General features: G+C 37.1%; 1 protein-coding gene across 4 annotated transcripts in view; it reads right to left on the bottom strand.

Annotated features, from left to right (window-relative positions):
- Positions 1-17,468, bottom strand: part of KCNK2 (potassium two pore domain channel subfamily K member 2) — a 229,902-nt gene that overhangs the window by 105,853 nt on the left and 106,581 nt on the right. For all 4 annotated transcript variants that reach the window (XM_027082986.1, XM_027082987.1, XM_027082984.1 and 1 more), the window contains exon 3: positions 8,256-8,373. In XM_027082986.1, the coding sequence (XP_026938787.1) occupies positions 8,256-8,373 (118 nt within the window). The remainder of the gene's footprint in view (positions 1-8,255; positions 8,374-17,468) is intronic.

Genomic DNA, 17,468 nt, shown 5'->3' with positions numbered 1-17,468 from the left:
TCTCTCTTAGATTTTTAAGGCAACATATAGTTTAAATAACCTCCAATTTCTAATCTGTCCTTTAACTGTCTATGACGATTTGATATTTTTATAAGTCTATTTAGAATTATATGTGATGTATATTAATCTTTTTTCATAGTACAAACTGCTTTGTCTATTTTGATGTTTCAGCTTGGTGACTGCATGTGTATGTGTGTCAGGAAGCGTACAGAGGATTCAATTTTTGTACCTGGTCAAATACATATTTTCTTCTGTGATTTTTTTTTTCTGTTGGTTTTTAGCATAGCTTATCATAACTCATCTCTATCTATATTAAGTAATCAAATTATTCTAACTTTCCCAAGGAGTGATTTTTGAAAAACTTAACTCTTGAACTCAACTGTAATTTATGTTGATGTATAAGGCATGGTTCTAAGTGATCTTTTCCATGTTGGGAACTAGTTACCTCAATATCATTAACTGAATGATCCTTCATTTTTCTATGTTTTAGATGAAGTCTCATTTGTTATATATTAAATCACCTAATTCTTATTCAAAAAAACAAAGAACAAAAACCAGAGTTTTCATTAAGTTATCTACAGGTACCACTGAAATTACTTATTAAAACCTGCACTCTTTAAACAGGAGCTACTTAGGCTGATTATGATTTATTCCATACCCTTTCTTTCTTTTTCCTTCTCTTGCTGCTTGCCTTTGGAAATTTCACTCTTTGTTAGCATCTCCAGTAAGGGAAACTTAAGCTCAAAGAGGAGAGGTACAACCCATCAACCAAATTTGCCCACGTTTACTGTTTTTGCTTCAAAAGTAAAGTTAGAAGGGGAAAAAGTTTAAGATTAGTAATTAACATGCATTTTTTGATGACCTGTGACTTTCAGAAGTTCATAATATCAATATTTTCCCCAGTGGTACTTTAGAACCAAGAGATGGCTGCATGGAATTCCTTTGTGTTTAGAATTAGTCATTATCTGCATCGTACCTTATGTGCATACAAACCACAATACTTACACATGGACCTAATTTGGCACAGGTACTACTTTTGTAAATACCATGTTATTTTTACAGTACCACGTAAATAACAATGCCAATTTTCCAAGAGTAAGATTGCACAAGTCTAGATTTTTTTTTTTTAAAGGATTGGGAAGAAAACAAATATGTAGCATAATTACTAGCTTAAAGTAGACAGGCCCAGACAAATGTTATTACGTTTCTTCCCTATCAAATGCAATACTTGAGACAATTACAAAAATATTTTTCTGATAATCATCTCACCTAGTTTTAATCACATTCTGAGCAATATTTGCATATCTAGTGGTCAATCAGATGCTCTATAAAATCTATAATCTATGACAAACGTGCTGCATTTCATATAGTGGTTGGGAAGGGGGAAATGACAAGATTAAAAATAGATTCTGTATTTATTCAGGGCATGAACTTCATGACAATTCTTTGCTTCCAATTTTGGGGTAATTTCATGATCACATCATTTGACAGTGACTGATTTCCCGAAGATTAAAAATATGTTATCGCAAACTTTTCAGAAGTAGGCAAAAATATATAAAAGTATATTTTGTTACAGAATACAAGCAGTTCCTGCCTTGAACACACCCAACATGTGGATGACTACTATTGCAGATACCATAGCCAGCCCTCCTCTTACCGGCACTTCTGGTTTTTTTTATATCTATACTTTCTTGCTCTGCGTTCTACTACCAAATAATAATAATAATAATAAAAACACTGCCTCACTCCTGGGAAGATTACATCCTTAATGCTCCTAAATCCCTTTCCAACTAGCACAGGATTCTGAGTACTAGGTGCTCTGAATTAAACCTCTTTGTGCTGATTAACATACATACGTAATGAGAAAAGATGTGGAGTCTATAATACTATTTATGCAATAATTCTGCTTTACTGCCTATCAAATATAATTTTGCACTCTGCAATCTTAACTACCGTTCAGAAGGCATTTTCTCTGAAGAATAAATGCATTTTAACTTAGAAAATAAACCTATGTGAAGGTTCTGAATGGTAGGAATTGATGTTAATATCCTGAGATAGGTTTTATTTTCATTAATTTTAGTGGATGGGAAGAGAAACAGAGCATCAAAGACCCAAAACAATTTCTTAATTTCGACTTCTGTATTTCAACTGCACAACACCAGAAGTACAGATTTTAGAAAAAGAATTATCTACTTTAACAAACCGGCATAAAGAAAAATGCAATGAGATTGTGGAGTCAGAGCTGGAAGTCACCTTGCAAGATTACCTGCCTTTTAAGCTGCCTGAAGGAAGCTCAATGTTTCCAAAATCCAATATGCAGTTCTCAGAGAACAGCCAAGAGACCAGTGAAATGCCATAGAATTACGAGTCTACCAAATTAATAAGATAGCACCCAACACCCAGCGCTGCAATGACATCATCCCCCGGGAAAATGCTGACTGTCAAATTCTACACCACTGCTTCAAGTCTGTTCATTTCCGAGTTCAGACAGTGGTTTCACGAGATTACAAAATTGAACAAAAAAGATCTTACACCTTTTCCCTCACCTTTTAAGTTATAGCTTTTTTACCAACAGAAAGGTCCTAGACTCTCTGCTAAAGATATGCATAGGCTTTACAGTTTTCAATAGAGTCTTGGCATTTCCAAAATTGACCTCTTCTTTTTATCTGGAACTGTTTGTTAAAACTTTAACTTTTTTCCCTGTTTTTTTCTAATCTTTAATTTTTCCCCCGTTTTCTAATGCATAATTAAGCATTATGCTAAACAGGTAAAATAAGAGTTGGCAGAAAATCTGTGACCATTGTCATAACAGCTTCAGCAATTCAATAATTCAATCTAGGTAAAAGGAAACTGAAAGTCCCAGTGGCTGATTCAAAATACAGAAAAACTAAACATAGAAACTATATACCTGAATCCAATCTCTATAACTCAAGGAGTGGAAAACAAGAGTGCTTTGTAAATACGAGAAATGTTACTCCAAGGAAATGTTTTCCATAAGACCTAACATGATGCTCTGGGATCTTAAAGTTGCTGTAGACCACAGTGGTGTCTTGTTATTTGCATTCTGACACTCAGAGATCAGGATGATTCAGTGATAAGCTTGGGCAAATCCGGTCCCTGGCATTCCGATTTACTTTCCACTGGGGAAAACTTTATTATATTTTAATGCCTTCAGGGAATAAAATCACCTTACATCTCATTCTAATCTTTAAATTGACCTCAAAATAGAATACAGTTTTCCATTACATCATTTTTGCCAACTGCCTTTCCTAGAGTTTAAATGATTTCTTATTAGCTTTAAAATAAAATTTAAAACACTAACCCTGCCCCCACCCACGGCCCCATTCTCAGAGATAAGTGTATCTCCATCCATAAAGTCTCTTTTTAAGATCATGCATCCGTCCACTTTTCATTCTCCTCACGGCCACCTCTGTAGTTCAAGTCAACATCTTCTCCCATATGGAGTAATAAAATAACCTTCTCATTCGCCTTCCTGCTTTCCGTGTTGCCCTCTGAACAGCAGCCTGAGTCACATCAGGACTCCCTTCTGCTTAAATCTTTCAGTGGCTTCTCACTGAATTGAGGATATTGTCATGACCTACCAAGTCCTACATCCGCTGGCCCCTGTTCATCTTGCTAACCTCGCTTCTTCTTTGCCATGCTGTGCCCTCTGCCTGAACTCATCTGTGCACTCTTCCTTCCCTGGCTGATTTCTTTTCATCCTTTAGGCTTCCGCTTAACTGTCACCTGCTCTGAGAGCTCTTGAATCAGTCTGCTTTAGAGCACCTGCCACTCCCTGCTCTGGCTCCACTACCTACTCTTGACCACGTACATGAACTTCTTGTAGAACATTTACTGCCATTGATAATGGTCTTGTTTTTAAGTGCACTGACTGATTGTTGGGTCTCCTCAACCCCAATGTGAGCTCCGGAGGGAGCCCGTCCACCTTGTCTTTCTAGTCTATCTGAATTAAAGAATAAACCAACAAATAAAAATTGAGGTGGGAAAATGACTAAAATGAAGCTTCCTAATATAACACCATGTATAACATCTTGGCCATTTTTTTAAACTCCTTTTTCTTCACAGGATCAACTGGGACTGCTTATGAACTACCAGCCTGCTGCCTAGATATTCATTTCATTTCAATAGTCAACATTTAGATGCCTCTCTCTTTGTTGTATTAGTCACCAAGGCCTGTTGATTCCCGCATCTAATTATTTCAACCTTTTGTCCTAATCTCATCTTTCAACATCAACTCCAATCCTCCCAGTCAGTACTCTCACTCCCCTTCTGTGGATCACAGAAATGGTCTCCTAACTGTTCCCTCACTGTCAGTCTCCACGTATCCTCTTCCTGACAGATGCATCTTCTAATGTCACTTTTAACCTGTCACTTCGCTTTCCAAAAAAATCCATGTTCTTAGTACAGCAGGTCCAAAATTCTCAAAAACCAAATTATATTCAACTGTATTCTTCCCATGTGAATCAGTCAATAATATTTCCCATTACTCCTCTAAACAATTCCTCTGGTCTACTCAAATACTTACTTTTCTATCCTTGAAATAAGTCAGGCTCATTCTCCCTTGGTGTTTTAGCTTAGCTATCTCACAGACTGGGAGGCTTTTTCCCCTCCATCAGTCTAAACCAAAACATTTTCTTCAAAGCACAGTTCAAATCCAACTTCTCTAATTAAGCTTTTCCTCCCCATTCCAGCCCACATGTTCTTTCCTTTTTCTCAATTCTTATCGCACTGAAACCATTGTTCCATGTAATATTTGATTATACAAGACCTATTTTTGTTATTATCCCATTATTTCCTAATTGTAAGTTTTATCTCCCAAATCTGATTGCAAACAAGGACTGTGTTCTTATTTCCTTTTCTTCTCCCAGCAGTGGCAAAAGTAGCATAGATCCAACAGGAGCTACTACGTTGACTTAATGATTTACATGGTTCTAAAGATGAATCCCTTCAACTACAAACAACAATTTTAGATGACCTGTAATTCCTAAACAGACCATATTCTCTCTTACCCCTAATCTTTCCCACATGAACTCCTGATGCCTGGAATGTTCCCATTCTACCTTTATTCATCTGGGAAATTCCTAATTCTTTTTCCAATCTCAAATAGGACATTTATCAAGGAAAGGGAAGTATTCCTTGCTCCTTTTTTACCCACCCACCTACCCCAGTATCTATGTACAATGTCACTCCTATACATTCCCACTGAGTGCTCTTAAGCCATAGGACCTGGCATACTATATTGTAAATGACTATCTGCCCACGGGCCTCCCTGACGGGTCTGTGTGCCACCCAGGCTCAAGTAATTTATCTTTTATCTTTATAGTAGCAGACTGATCATGTTGTATTATTTTTTGAATAAGTAAATGAACAAACAAAAAAGTAATGAAGCTTGTTTAAAGAGCTAAGAATTTAGTGTAATGTTATCAATTTAGTGTTATGTAATTTCCAACGAGGTACAGTTCATATCATTTAGAATCCCCATTTGTTTTTAATTCCAAAAATAATTATTAAGCACCCACTATGTGTCAGGCACTGGGGATACAGAAAAGACTCAAACACATAAAAATCCCAGAACTTGCATCTTATTAGGTGCGATAAGCAGTGGGGTATGGTGTTTGCTCTGAATGAGCTGGAATCCAGAGAATATTTCTGAGCAGAAGGTTTCTTTCTACATGGATGCTGGCACTGAGATGATGCTGGCTTGGACCAAAATGGTGGCAGTTTGAATGGTGAGCAGTAGTTAAATTATAGATCTACTTTAAAGGCAGAGCCAACAGGACTCACTGATGAACTGGAAGCAAGGAATAAGAGAAAAAGAATAGTCAGGAATGGATGTTAGTCTGTACAACTGTGAAATGGAATTTGTGAAGGGCTTGGAAGGGTGTGATTTTGAAAACAGTGTGTAGATATATGAAGAGATTCTCTAAAATTAGTTCTTAAATTTTAATATTCTACTTTGTATAACTGAACTTCTCTTGGGCATATTTCTAATGAATAATAAGGGTCACTTTGGCTTCATAGACAAATTGTTAACACTGAGTAGAAAAATCTGGGACAGTTCAGCCAATGCAGCTCCATGAAGCACTGCCTGTATCAGGCACCCTACAAGAGCAACTGCAACTTTTTCTCCCAGACTGTCTCAAGTTCTATTTTTTAAACAACTAATACAGTGTAGCTTAGTGCTAGAGGTTACAATTTCTATGATTTCTATAAACCACTTCAAAGATCATACAATTATTATCATTAGCAATATTAATAATTACACTTTGAATTTTATTAAATAATGACTTGGATATCTCTCAAATGGAGACTTATGAAAGAGGCCAAAATTTGTACCTTGCCCTAGACCATAATCTAGTCCAAGGTCCAAGGAGATGGCCTTGACCTAGAAGTAGAAGACCATGGAGTAAATGTCGGTGACCTAGAATGACTTAATCCACCGAAGACTGAGATAGAACAGTAAGAGATTTGGGCTGTCAGGCTGCTACCTAAACAACCTAAATAATCAGCTACTGTGCTTAATGGCTGTAATTTGGGGGTAAGGCTGGTAATAACGGTTTATTTTTTTCATGTGTTGAAGTATATGTCTGCAAAACTTACTGAATTTGGGATTCAAAAAATGAGACTGTTTATAAACATAGGATGCAACACTAAGTCTGTATAATGACTAAGTCTCTTGGAGAATAATTTAGTGGTGGTCATGATGAGTTATAACGTGGACATTTGAGTTTTCATTGGGCAGAAACAAACCATTCTCACTCAGTCTGTGAGCTTTTTTTTCCTTCCAGACTCTAAGAAGTTTACACAATAAACAGTTATTTCCATAGTAGAAATGGCCAAGATGTCTAAGCTCCAAAGTTAACCTGTTATTATGGTTAAATATCAAGGTTGCCATTCTTCCAGATTTTCGCAGCCACACAACTTTTGACCTAGCTGATGGAGATGTAAGAGTAAACACAGCTCTTTGACTTCTTAACAAAGGCAAAAATCAACATGCTAAGGTATTTATTTCACTGGCAAGTGTTCCAGCACAAAGAGGCATTACAGTGGATTCACATAATGACAGGACACTACAAATTCCTCTCAAAGGAAAATTCTAAGCAAGAGTTCATCCATAAATTGTCCATGTTCACTTATTTAGGACTTTGATATAAGGTACTCATTTGAAAACTGTATACACTTCATAATCTATCAATGACATCGAAGAATAAAATTAAAACTTTTAGAATCGTAATTCACACACCCAAATCAGAGGTCAAGCCCATGAGAGGAAATCTCATCACGAGCATGTGTGGAAGGGGAGAATTCCCTTTGCACACATATTTTGTTCATAATTGTGATGAGTCAATTTCCTTCTCTTTATTGAAAATTATGCTTTAAACCCACCTCCTTCCATGAAACAAGCAGCTGTAATTCCTCCCAATCCTCACGGCATGGCAAGCATGGCTTTCACTATGGGGTCTGCATTTATATCCTCTGGATATTTCTTGGGCACTGAAGGACTAACTAACAGAAGAGAAGTCATCTACTTGTACCCATTCTGCTGCCTAGTGGGTTCTGAGTGGATGCACAGTGAATCCCAAAAAAAGAGACCATGTTCCACTGTGACCCTTTTTAGCAGTATGACATACACCATGATTAAAAGATAAAAGGTCAAGGGCTTAAACTTTCATTTTTTTGTAATCTTAGTATTTCAGTGTTAATTTTTTATACATTTGTGTTATTAGAAAAACATAATACATGAAAAAGGCCTGAAATAATCATAATAGACAAGTATATAAGAATAGGAACAATCTGTTCAAATGTAGAGTTAAATTTTACAAGTTGAAGAACGTGATATCAAATAAGAACTTCATGAAAAGAATGTCAAAATTGTACTCAAATCGTTTCTTTCTGTACTAAAGAATCAAAGATGCAGGAAAATTTTAAACTACTTGTCCCCCCCAAAAAATCACCATTTCAAGCTATTTCCTGATGTTCTTATCCTTTAGTCAAATGACTCAAATGAACTGCTCTCGAGTTTCATATGGATTTTAAACAACTCAGTATTCTGAAACAATAACTCATTTCCATCATTAAACCTTTAAACTCTCTTTTCAAAATCAATTTACTGAAATCTAGTTTTCTACCTTAAGTAGACCATTTTGACCAACTGTAAAAAAAAAAATTCAAACAAGTGAATTTTAGCTCACAAGCTGTACCAAAATTAAAAAACAAAATAAGTTGTCTCCTACCTATGGTTGTAATAACAGTGCCAGCAAAGAAGAAGGAACTTCCCAAATCCCAGTGACTGATTTGATTGGAGGTGTTTCCTAAAGGTATAATCCCTGCATTTATTGCTGCCACTATTTGCTGCAAGTTTAAAAAGAAATTTATCAGTACACATGAATCACATGGAGGCATCAAACAGTATATATCCCACCCCAGACGACCAGTTAGACAAAGAGCATCAATTCTGAGGTTTGCTTTTCCATTTAAAGTATACAATAGAGGTTAAAACTTTACACTAAAGAATTCAATACATTAAATTATAAGAAAACTATATTTGATATCGAATGAATGAATCTGCACAAAGCTTATCATATTGTGTTATGATATGCATTCATATCATCATCCAGTACCATATTTAGCAACTTATTTGAATTAACCACTAAATATAGCAATAATTTTTAGTAAGCACCACAGAGTTAAAATATCAGATTGCAAACTACAATTTAAATACTATATAATAGCTTCATCAGAAAAACGAGTATTTCCAAAGTGCTAGTCATTTTGAATGGTAAGCATAGGTATCCAAGCCTGGGTTGTGTACAGCAGTAGAGAGTATAATATCAGTAAGGTCCAACAAAACAGGCTAAAATGACAAGGAACAGACAACAGCACTTCATCATCAAGCTTGAGTCGGTTCATTTATATCGAGATTCTTAGAATCTCTACAGAGTTTTCAAAATTCTATGACAATGAGTATCATCAATGACCTGTAGATGACAGTCAACAATATTCATATAGGAACACTAGAATCTGGATGCTGCCTTGAGTAGTACTGGGAGACAGACAGCAAGATGAGATTATAATCCCTTCTCAATCATCAGATGTTAGGGAGGGAAGAGGGAGCTCCAGAAACACAAACATAGGAGAGAATAAGTTAGGAGAAATTGTGTAGTAAAAGAGAGACATATCGATGGTGGCAAAAGACATTTCTGTTGGAAATACAGTTTTTAAATCTTTATCACTTAATTTCCAGATTTTAAAATTGGAAGGACCTTCACTTGACAGGCAAGGAAATGAAAGACCAAGAAAGGTAAAGTGACTTGTTTAAAGTTATATAGTTTATTAGCAAATGGACAAAAACTACACTGTGAAAATGAAGGCACTATCTGAAGTTAATGACATGTAAATGACATGTAAGTTAAGGACAGTAACTATCTGAAGTTACTGTCAGATGTAAAAGAACAGGTAATCCGGAGCTGAAATGCAATATAAAATCTGTTGTCTGACTCGTCTTAAACTACAAATTGCAACTTCAATAGTTAATTGAATTGTAATGTTTTTATTTACTTTAACAATGATATATATTCATTATTTTAAAAACTTAGGAAAATACAGCAAGGCACAAAGAGGATAATAAAAATTTTTCATCATTCCAGAATTCAGAGACAACCACTGTTAATGTATTAAGGTATCTATTCCTGGCATTCTGCTACACATTTTACATAACTGGATTTATGAACTATATGAAATGTATTCTCTATTTTTATTTAATCTTATTCTATATGCGGTTTTCCTTGTCATTACCATATTTACTTAATCATTGCCCAACATGTAGACATAAATGCTGTTCTAAAATTTGTCTTATTATAATAAGTGCTGCTATGAACACATTTGCATATAAATATTTTTTCATTTCTGAATATTTTTGTGGGAGAGATTGCTAGAAATAAATTTGCCACATTGAAGATTATGAATATCTTAAAGCACTTGATGTATAGTAGCAAGTAGCTATCCAAGAAGGTTGTTACAGTTTATAGTTGCCCCCCCAGCAATTTACAAATGCTTAGCAATACTACTACCTCTGATATTAATGTCTTATCTTTACTGAACTGATAAGAATTGTTTACATTTATGTATCCTTTAGTGAGTGAAGTTGAACACTAATGTTTCCTTTATCATATATTAAATGCACACGAATACGCATATATACACATATATGCACAACACACAATGAAGCTGGTTTTGAGATAACTGATTATCTGACTCTCTACTGTAAATATAATATCAGATAAGGCAGGTCTCCCTGATTATCCTTCTTTGAAAAATGTTTTTTTGCAGTTACTAACCTATTATTCTTGCATAAACTTAGGAATCATGTAGTTAAATTTTATAGAAATTTTCATTTTCACAGGTTTAATATATTTCTGTTGTTTGGATATATGTGAAATCTATAAATTAATTAAGAAAAATGAGCACTATTATAATAGTGAAACTTCCCATCGAAGAACATGGTGTGAATCTCCATTTACTGAGTCTCCTTTCATATTCTGAAATAGACCATTTTTTGTTATACTCCACATAGGACTGTAAGGTTATTTTTAGATATTTTACTTTTTTTCCATTTTATATTATAACTGGTTATTGCTGTTGTATACACAAGTATATATTGCCCATTTTTTGAGCCAGCAACTTTCAAATTTTTTTTATCTCAGAACCACTTTACGGTCTCAAAAATTATTGTAGACATCAAGGAGCATTGGAATGTGAGTTATAACTATTGATATTTATATTGTTGAATTTCTAACTTTCAAAATGTTTTGATTAATTCATGTAAAAATTACAATAAGCCCATTATATGGTAAAATAAGTTAACATACTTTTATGAAAAATAATTATGTTTTCCAAGGCAAAGATTTAGTGAGAAGAGAGGCATTGTTTTAGAATTTTATAAATCTCTTAAAGCCAGGCTTAAAAGAAAACAGATTCTAATATATGCTTCTGCAACCAATCTGGAAAACAGTATGGCGAGTCCTCAAAAAATTAAAAACAGAACTACCATACAATCCAGCAACTCCCCTTCTTGTTATTTATCCAAATAACATGAAAAACATTAATTCAAAAGATATGCACCCCTATGTTCAGTGCTACATTATTTACAATAGCCAAGACATGGAAGCAACCTAAGGATCCACCAATAGATGGATACATATATAATGGAATATTGCTCAGCCATCAAAAAGGATGAAATCTTGCCATTTGTAACATGAATGGACCTAAAGGGTATTATGTTAAGTGAAATACGTCGGACAGAAAAAGACAAAAACCATATGATTTCACTTATATATGAAGTCTAAAAAACAAAACAAACAAAGCAAAACATAAACTCATAGATACAGAGAACAAACTAGTGGTTGTCAGAGGGGAAAGGGCAGGCAGCTGGGTGAAATAAATAAAGGAGATTAAGAGTACAAACTTCCTCGTCAAATAAATAAGTCACAGGAATGTGATACATGGCAAAAGGAATATAGTCAATAACACTGTAATAATTTTGTATGGTACAGAAGGTTACTAGGTTTATCATGATGATTATTCTGTCATGTATTTAAATGTTGAATCACTATATTGTATACCTGAAAATAACATAATACTGTATGTCAACTGTACTTTAATTAAAAAGTATATTTTTATATTTTATAGACATTTCTTCAACACATTCATTTATTCAAAAAAATATTTATCAATTTTTTATGGTGCTAGACAATGGGAAAACAACAGAGAAGTGAAAACATGGGTGGTATAGATGAGAAAAGATAAGGCATGTCTTTAGAGTCCACCCAATTAAGTAAAATTATTTTATTTAGTAGAAGCAAGCTAATTCCTCCAACAATTGACCTAATAGCCTCCATAGCTAGCATCATCATTTTAGCCTATCCTTTTGCTTGTCAGTGATGAGGTTCAGCATTATCCAGACATTTGGATAAGTTCCACAAATTATTTAAACCCGAAAGAAGCAAATGTAGACTTAGAGACAGTAATGTCTGGCAATGTGTGGGTTGTAAACAGTTATCACAGAGCTGTGATTATTGCAACAGAGGCTTGAGATGGAACCAGGAAAATGTCAAATCACTATGAGAATGAGTCTACTGTGAGGTCCTTTCTCTGGAAGATTCTTGTAAATTTATATTTTTAAAGAGGATTATTTATCTATCTATCTATCTATCTATCTATTTATTTATTTGGCTGTGTTGGGTCTTTGTTGCTGTGTGCAGGTTTTTCTCTAGTTGTGGAGAGCGGGGGCTACTCTTCATTGTGGTGCGCGGGCTTCTCATTGCGGTGGCTTCTCTTATTGTGGAGCACGGGCTCTAGGCACACAGGCTTTAGTAGCTGAGACACGTGGGCTCAGTAGTTGTGGCTCACGGGCTCTAGAGCACAGGCTCAGTAGTTGTGGCACACGGGCTTAGTTGCTCCGCGGCATGTGGGATCTTCCCAGACCAGGGCTCGAACCTGTGTCCCATGCACTGGCAAGCGGATTCTTAACCACTGCATCACCAGGGAAGCCCTATTTTATATTTTTGTACGAGGTCCCCTGGTCAACATCCACAGGAAACTGGATGCCCTTGACAAGTGCACTGACAGATCTAAGAGTCCCTACAATTTCAACGTCAATTCAGGCCATCAGAGCACTTAAAAAATGTCTTCATGAGAACTGTTTCTGTATGTGCCATATTATGTGATTAAAGTAACAATCACTTCATCTGTAATAAAAATTCACTTTTCCACTAACTGTAACTTTTGTGGACAATCAAGTCATGTTCACAATTTATGAATAAGTTGAATTTTTTAGGTTAGGGTAAAGAGAATGCGGGATCCTAGGCATTTAATCCCGAAGTACTGATTAAGGGAGGACTTCCAAATTTAACATACAATAGAAATAGTACAAAATACCCTTGATTGGATTCACACTCAATTTTTGCTTTTCAGTTAATTGACAATCATAGAATGTGCATTAAGGAAAGGCAATTGCACACATGATTCTAGTCAAGAATAGGAGCTTAAACTTAAGAAATAGAGCTCTGAGAGGCTTATAGTCCTAGAAAGGATAAAGGATAAATTACTCATAAAAGTAATTATAAAAAATCTTGGGTTTTCATGACAATGATGCCTTTAGAATCAAAGTTCACTGAGTTCTAATGTGAAGTTGTGTATTCTTGAATTGTAAGAAGTTTCTGTCTCAATGTCTTCTGGTGTTTTGGAACTATATCGAGCTTTAACACCGAACAACAATAAGACACGCTTATTTGTAATTGTGAGAGACTAGTATACCCTTGGAACTCAAGGCAATCAATGACAATCATGAAAATGTTCCTGTGTGTCCAATGCCTAGGAACAACTTTGGCATGTGTTATAAAGTACTTGACTAGCTATTTTTTCATTGAAGGAAAAGATATTATCAAGTAAGTAACCCCGGGGTTAGGCCTGAAGGATATATTATTTTCAGTGTAGGTTATATTGTGGATCTTAAAATACAAGCTCTGATTTCACATTTTTTTTCCCTTTGCTCAGATGTTCATGTTCACCAGAACAATACAGACTGTTCTGAATGCCTTCCATGAATTCCTCCTCGTTAACATCATAACCAAGATTTCATTAAAATATGCTATCATACCTATAATCCTAAAAGTAGGGTCACATTAATAATTCGAAAATTTTAAGTGATATAAGAATTCTAAACTGCAGGTACAAGGCACTGGCATGTAACTGGGCTACATCAAAGATGTATGTGTAACTGGTTCAATGACAACTTCTTTTAACTGGATATTTAAGACTGATCTCATTTCTTCTCCTCTGAAAAAGGACCTTATTTCAAATAACTTGATATAGTAGCTAAATCCAATTATAATTATACTGATATCTGTATAATTATACAGTTCCTCAAAGGGGAACAAGTATTCTCTTGCCAAATTTCTGTACACAATTTTGTATCTTTTTTGGTCACTATTTCCTTGTGGAAGAACTAATTTCATCCTGAGTGGAGGCTAGCCTTTAGGAAAGAAGTCAAATCACACATTCACAACACTGCATCTGACCATTTCAACCATATAAACAAGACTATCTTGACTTGAAGAATGCATAATAAGGAAAGCAAAATAATGATGCTCTTATTGGCAAATGACTTTGGGGGAAGATGTTATGTAGGTATCATTGCTATTTATTGTTACACCACAAAAAATCATCATCAACCATCAATAATATGCAGCAATGTTTGAGGACCGTTACTAAAGGCTGCAGGATCCTTATGCATCTTTGCCTTAACCTTCTGGCTATGCAGCAACATCATGATTACTTAATGCCAGATGATGTGAACTGCTCAGAAAAGCGCTGCTAATAAAACCAGAGAGTATTTCAAGATGGCCCTCACTCTTACAGGCTCAGAATTCAAATACAGCACTGGGAGATCCTAGACAACCTCGATCGGCATATTTGAATCAATGAGTCGTCACATTTGTTTATCCATTTCCTAGGTGCTTTTCAGAAAATCTTTATTAGCCAAACATATTTGTCTTAAATGTTATTTATAGACACCTTTTGCATAAGAAGCTTCTCTTCTAATGTCAGTGGCATATTGTAGTCCTAATCACTGGGGCTGCTTCTTGGGCCATTATACATATTAAATTAAGTTCAGCCAAGAAGTAGCATTATAGGGCCTCATTGCACACTTACATACAAAGGCGGCCCATAACATCCTTTGTACCACTGAGAAAAAGTCCCCAGAAACCAAAACCATCGTCTTCACATTTGTGTCCTTTCTTGGTATTCTGGAGATTAAAGCAGTGCCACAGGCTTCCTTGCATGAGATAATATTTCTGTCAAATATTTCCCTCAGAGTATCAACTGGGACTGTTGACAATCTAACGAGGAAGCAAACAACTTCCTAAAAACCATAACACCCCACAAAAATATTCCAGTAGCAGCTCTCAGCTGATGATAATACTGGTTGAACCATGTAAAACAGCCAATATCCCAGCACTTTTTGGCCTATAAAATAGCAATTCCATAGTAGCATACAAGAGAATGGTATTCATGTTTTTATTAACACTGTAAAAACATGCTAACTTTCACTGAGTGTAACACTTATTACTGCAGAATTAAAGTTACTACGAGGAGGACCTTCAAGATGGCAGAGGAGTAAGGCGTGGAGATCAATTTCCTCCAACAAATACATCAAAAATACATCTGCATGGGGAACAACTCCTACAGAACACCTACTGAACGCTGGCAGAAGACCTCAGACCTCCCAAAAGTCAAGAAACTCCCCACGTACCTTGGTAGGGCAAAAGAAAAAACAGGGACAAAAGAATAGGGATGGGGGCTTCCCTGGTGGCGCAGTGGTTGAGAGTCCGCCTGCCGATGCAGGGGACACGGGTTCGTGCCCCGGTCCGGGAGGATCCCACATGCCGCGGAGCGGCTAGGCCCATGAGCCATGGCCGCTGAGACTGCACGTCCGGAGCCTGTGCTCCGCAACGGGAGAGGCCACAACAGTGAGAGGCCCGCGTACCGCAAAACAAAAAAAATAAAAATAATAATAGGGATGGGACCTGCACCTCTGGGAGGGAGCTGTGAAGGAGGAAAAGTTTCCCCACGCTAGGAAGCCCCTTCACTGGCGGAGACGGGCGGTGGCGGGGGGAAACTTCAGAGCCACGGAAGAGAGCGCAACAACAGGGGTGCAGAGGGCAAAGCAGAGAGATTCCCACAGAGAGGATCGGTGCCAACCAACATTCACCAGCCTGAGAGGCCTGTCTGCTCACCAGCTGGGGGCTGGGAGGTGAGGCTCAGGCTTTGGAGATCAGAGCCCAGAGAGAAGACTGGGGTTGGCTGGGTGAACACAGCCTGAAGGGGGCTAGTGTGCCACAGCTAGCCAGGAGGGAGTTCAGGAAAAAGTCTGGACATGCCTAAGAGGCAAGAGACCATTGTTTTGGGGTGCGTGAAGAGTGGGGATTCAGAGCACCGCCTAAATGAGCTCCAGAGACAGGCGCGAGCCGCAGCTATCAGCGCAGACACCAGAGACGGGCATGAGACGCTAAGGCCGCTGCTGCAGCCACCAAGAAGCCTATGTGCAAGCACAGGTCACTATTCACACCTCCCCTCCCGGGAGCCTGTGCAGCCCACCCCTGCCAGGGTCCCGTGATCCAGGGACAACTTCCCCGGGAAAACACATGGCCGACCTCAGGTTGTTGCAACGTCACGCTGGCCTCTGTGGCCGCAGGCTCACCCTGCATTCCGTACCCCTCCCTTCCCCCAACCTGAGTGAGCCAGAGTCCCCTAATAAGCTGCGCCTTAAACCCCCTCCTTTCTGGGCGAAGAACAGATGCCAGAGGGCGATCTACATGCAGAGGCAGGGCCAAATCCAAAGCTGAGCCCCAGGAGATGTACAAACAAAGAAGACAAAGGGAAATTTCTCTTTGCAGCCTCAGGAGCAGTGGATTAAATCTCCACAATCAACTTGATGTTCCCTGCACCTGTGGAATACCTGAATAGACAACGAGTCATGCCAAAATTGCTGCGGTGGACTTTGGGAGCAACTGTAGACTTGGGATTTGCTGTATGTGACTGACTACTTTCGATTTTTATATTAATCTTAGTATAGTTTCTTTTGTTTTGTTTCGTTTTTGTTTGTTTGTTTTTGTGGTACGCGGGCCTCTCACTGTTGTGGCCTCTCCCGTTGCGAAGCACAGGACCAGCGGCCATGGCTCACGGGCCCAGCCGCTCCGCAGCATGTGGGATCCTCCCAGACCAGGGCACCAACCCATGTCCCCAGCACTGGCAGGCAGACTCTCAACCACTGTGCCACCAGGCTTTTAGCGCTTCTTATCATTGCTGTATTTGCTTATTGGTTTAGTTGCTCTCTTCTGTTTTTTTTAATTACTTTTACATTTTTTTATTTAAATGATTTTTTTAATATTTAAATAACTTTATTTACCTAATTTTATTTTATATATTTATTTTTCTTTCTTTCTTTTTCTCCATTTTCTCCTGAGCTGTGTAGCCACACATTCTTTTCAAGTGCACATGAACATTCCACAGGAGGGTTCACACACTAGGCCACAAAACAAGCCTCGGTATATTTAAGAAAACTGAAATTATACCAAGTATCTTTTCTGACTACAATGCTATGAGACTAGATATCAGTTACAGGAAAAAAACTGTAAAAAATACAAACACATGGAGGCTAAACAATACACTACTAAATAACCAAGAGATCACTGAAGAAATCAAAGAGGAAATCAAAAAATACCTAGAAACAAATGACAATGAAAACACGATGACCCAAAACCTATGGGATGCAGGAAAAGCAGTTCTAAGAGGGAAGTTTAGAGCAATACCATCATACCTCAAGAAACAAGAAACATTGCAAATAAACAACCGAAATTTACATCTCAAGCAATTAGACACAGAAG

The sequence above is a fragment of the Aethalodelphis obliquidens genome, unplaced genomic scaffold (assembly GCF_003676395.1).
Source record: "Aethalodelphis obliquidens isolate GAN/ISIS:26980383/991018 unplaced genomic scaffold, ASM367639v1 scaffold48, whole genome shotgun sequence".
In the NCBI taxonomy this organism is placed as follows: domain Eukaryota; kingdom Metazoa; phylum Chordata; class Mammalia; order Artiodactyla; family Delphinidae; genus Aethalodelphis; species Aethalodelphis obliquidens.
Note: the sequence above shows the minus strand (reverse complement) of the source record. Positions and strands in the feature narration are given on the sequence as shown.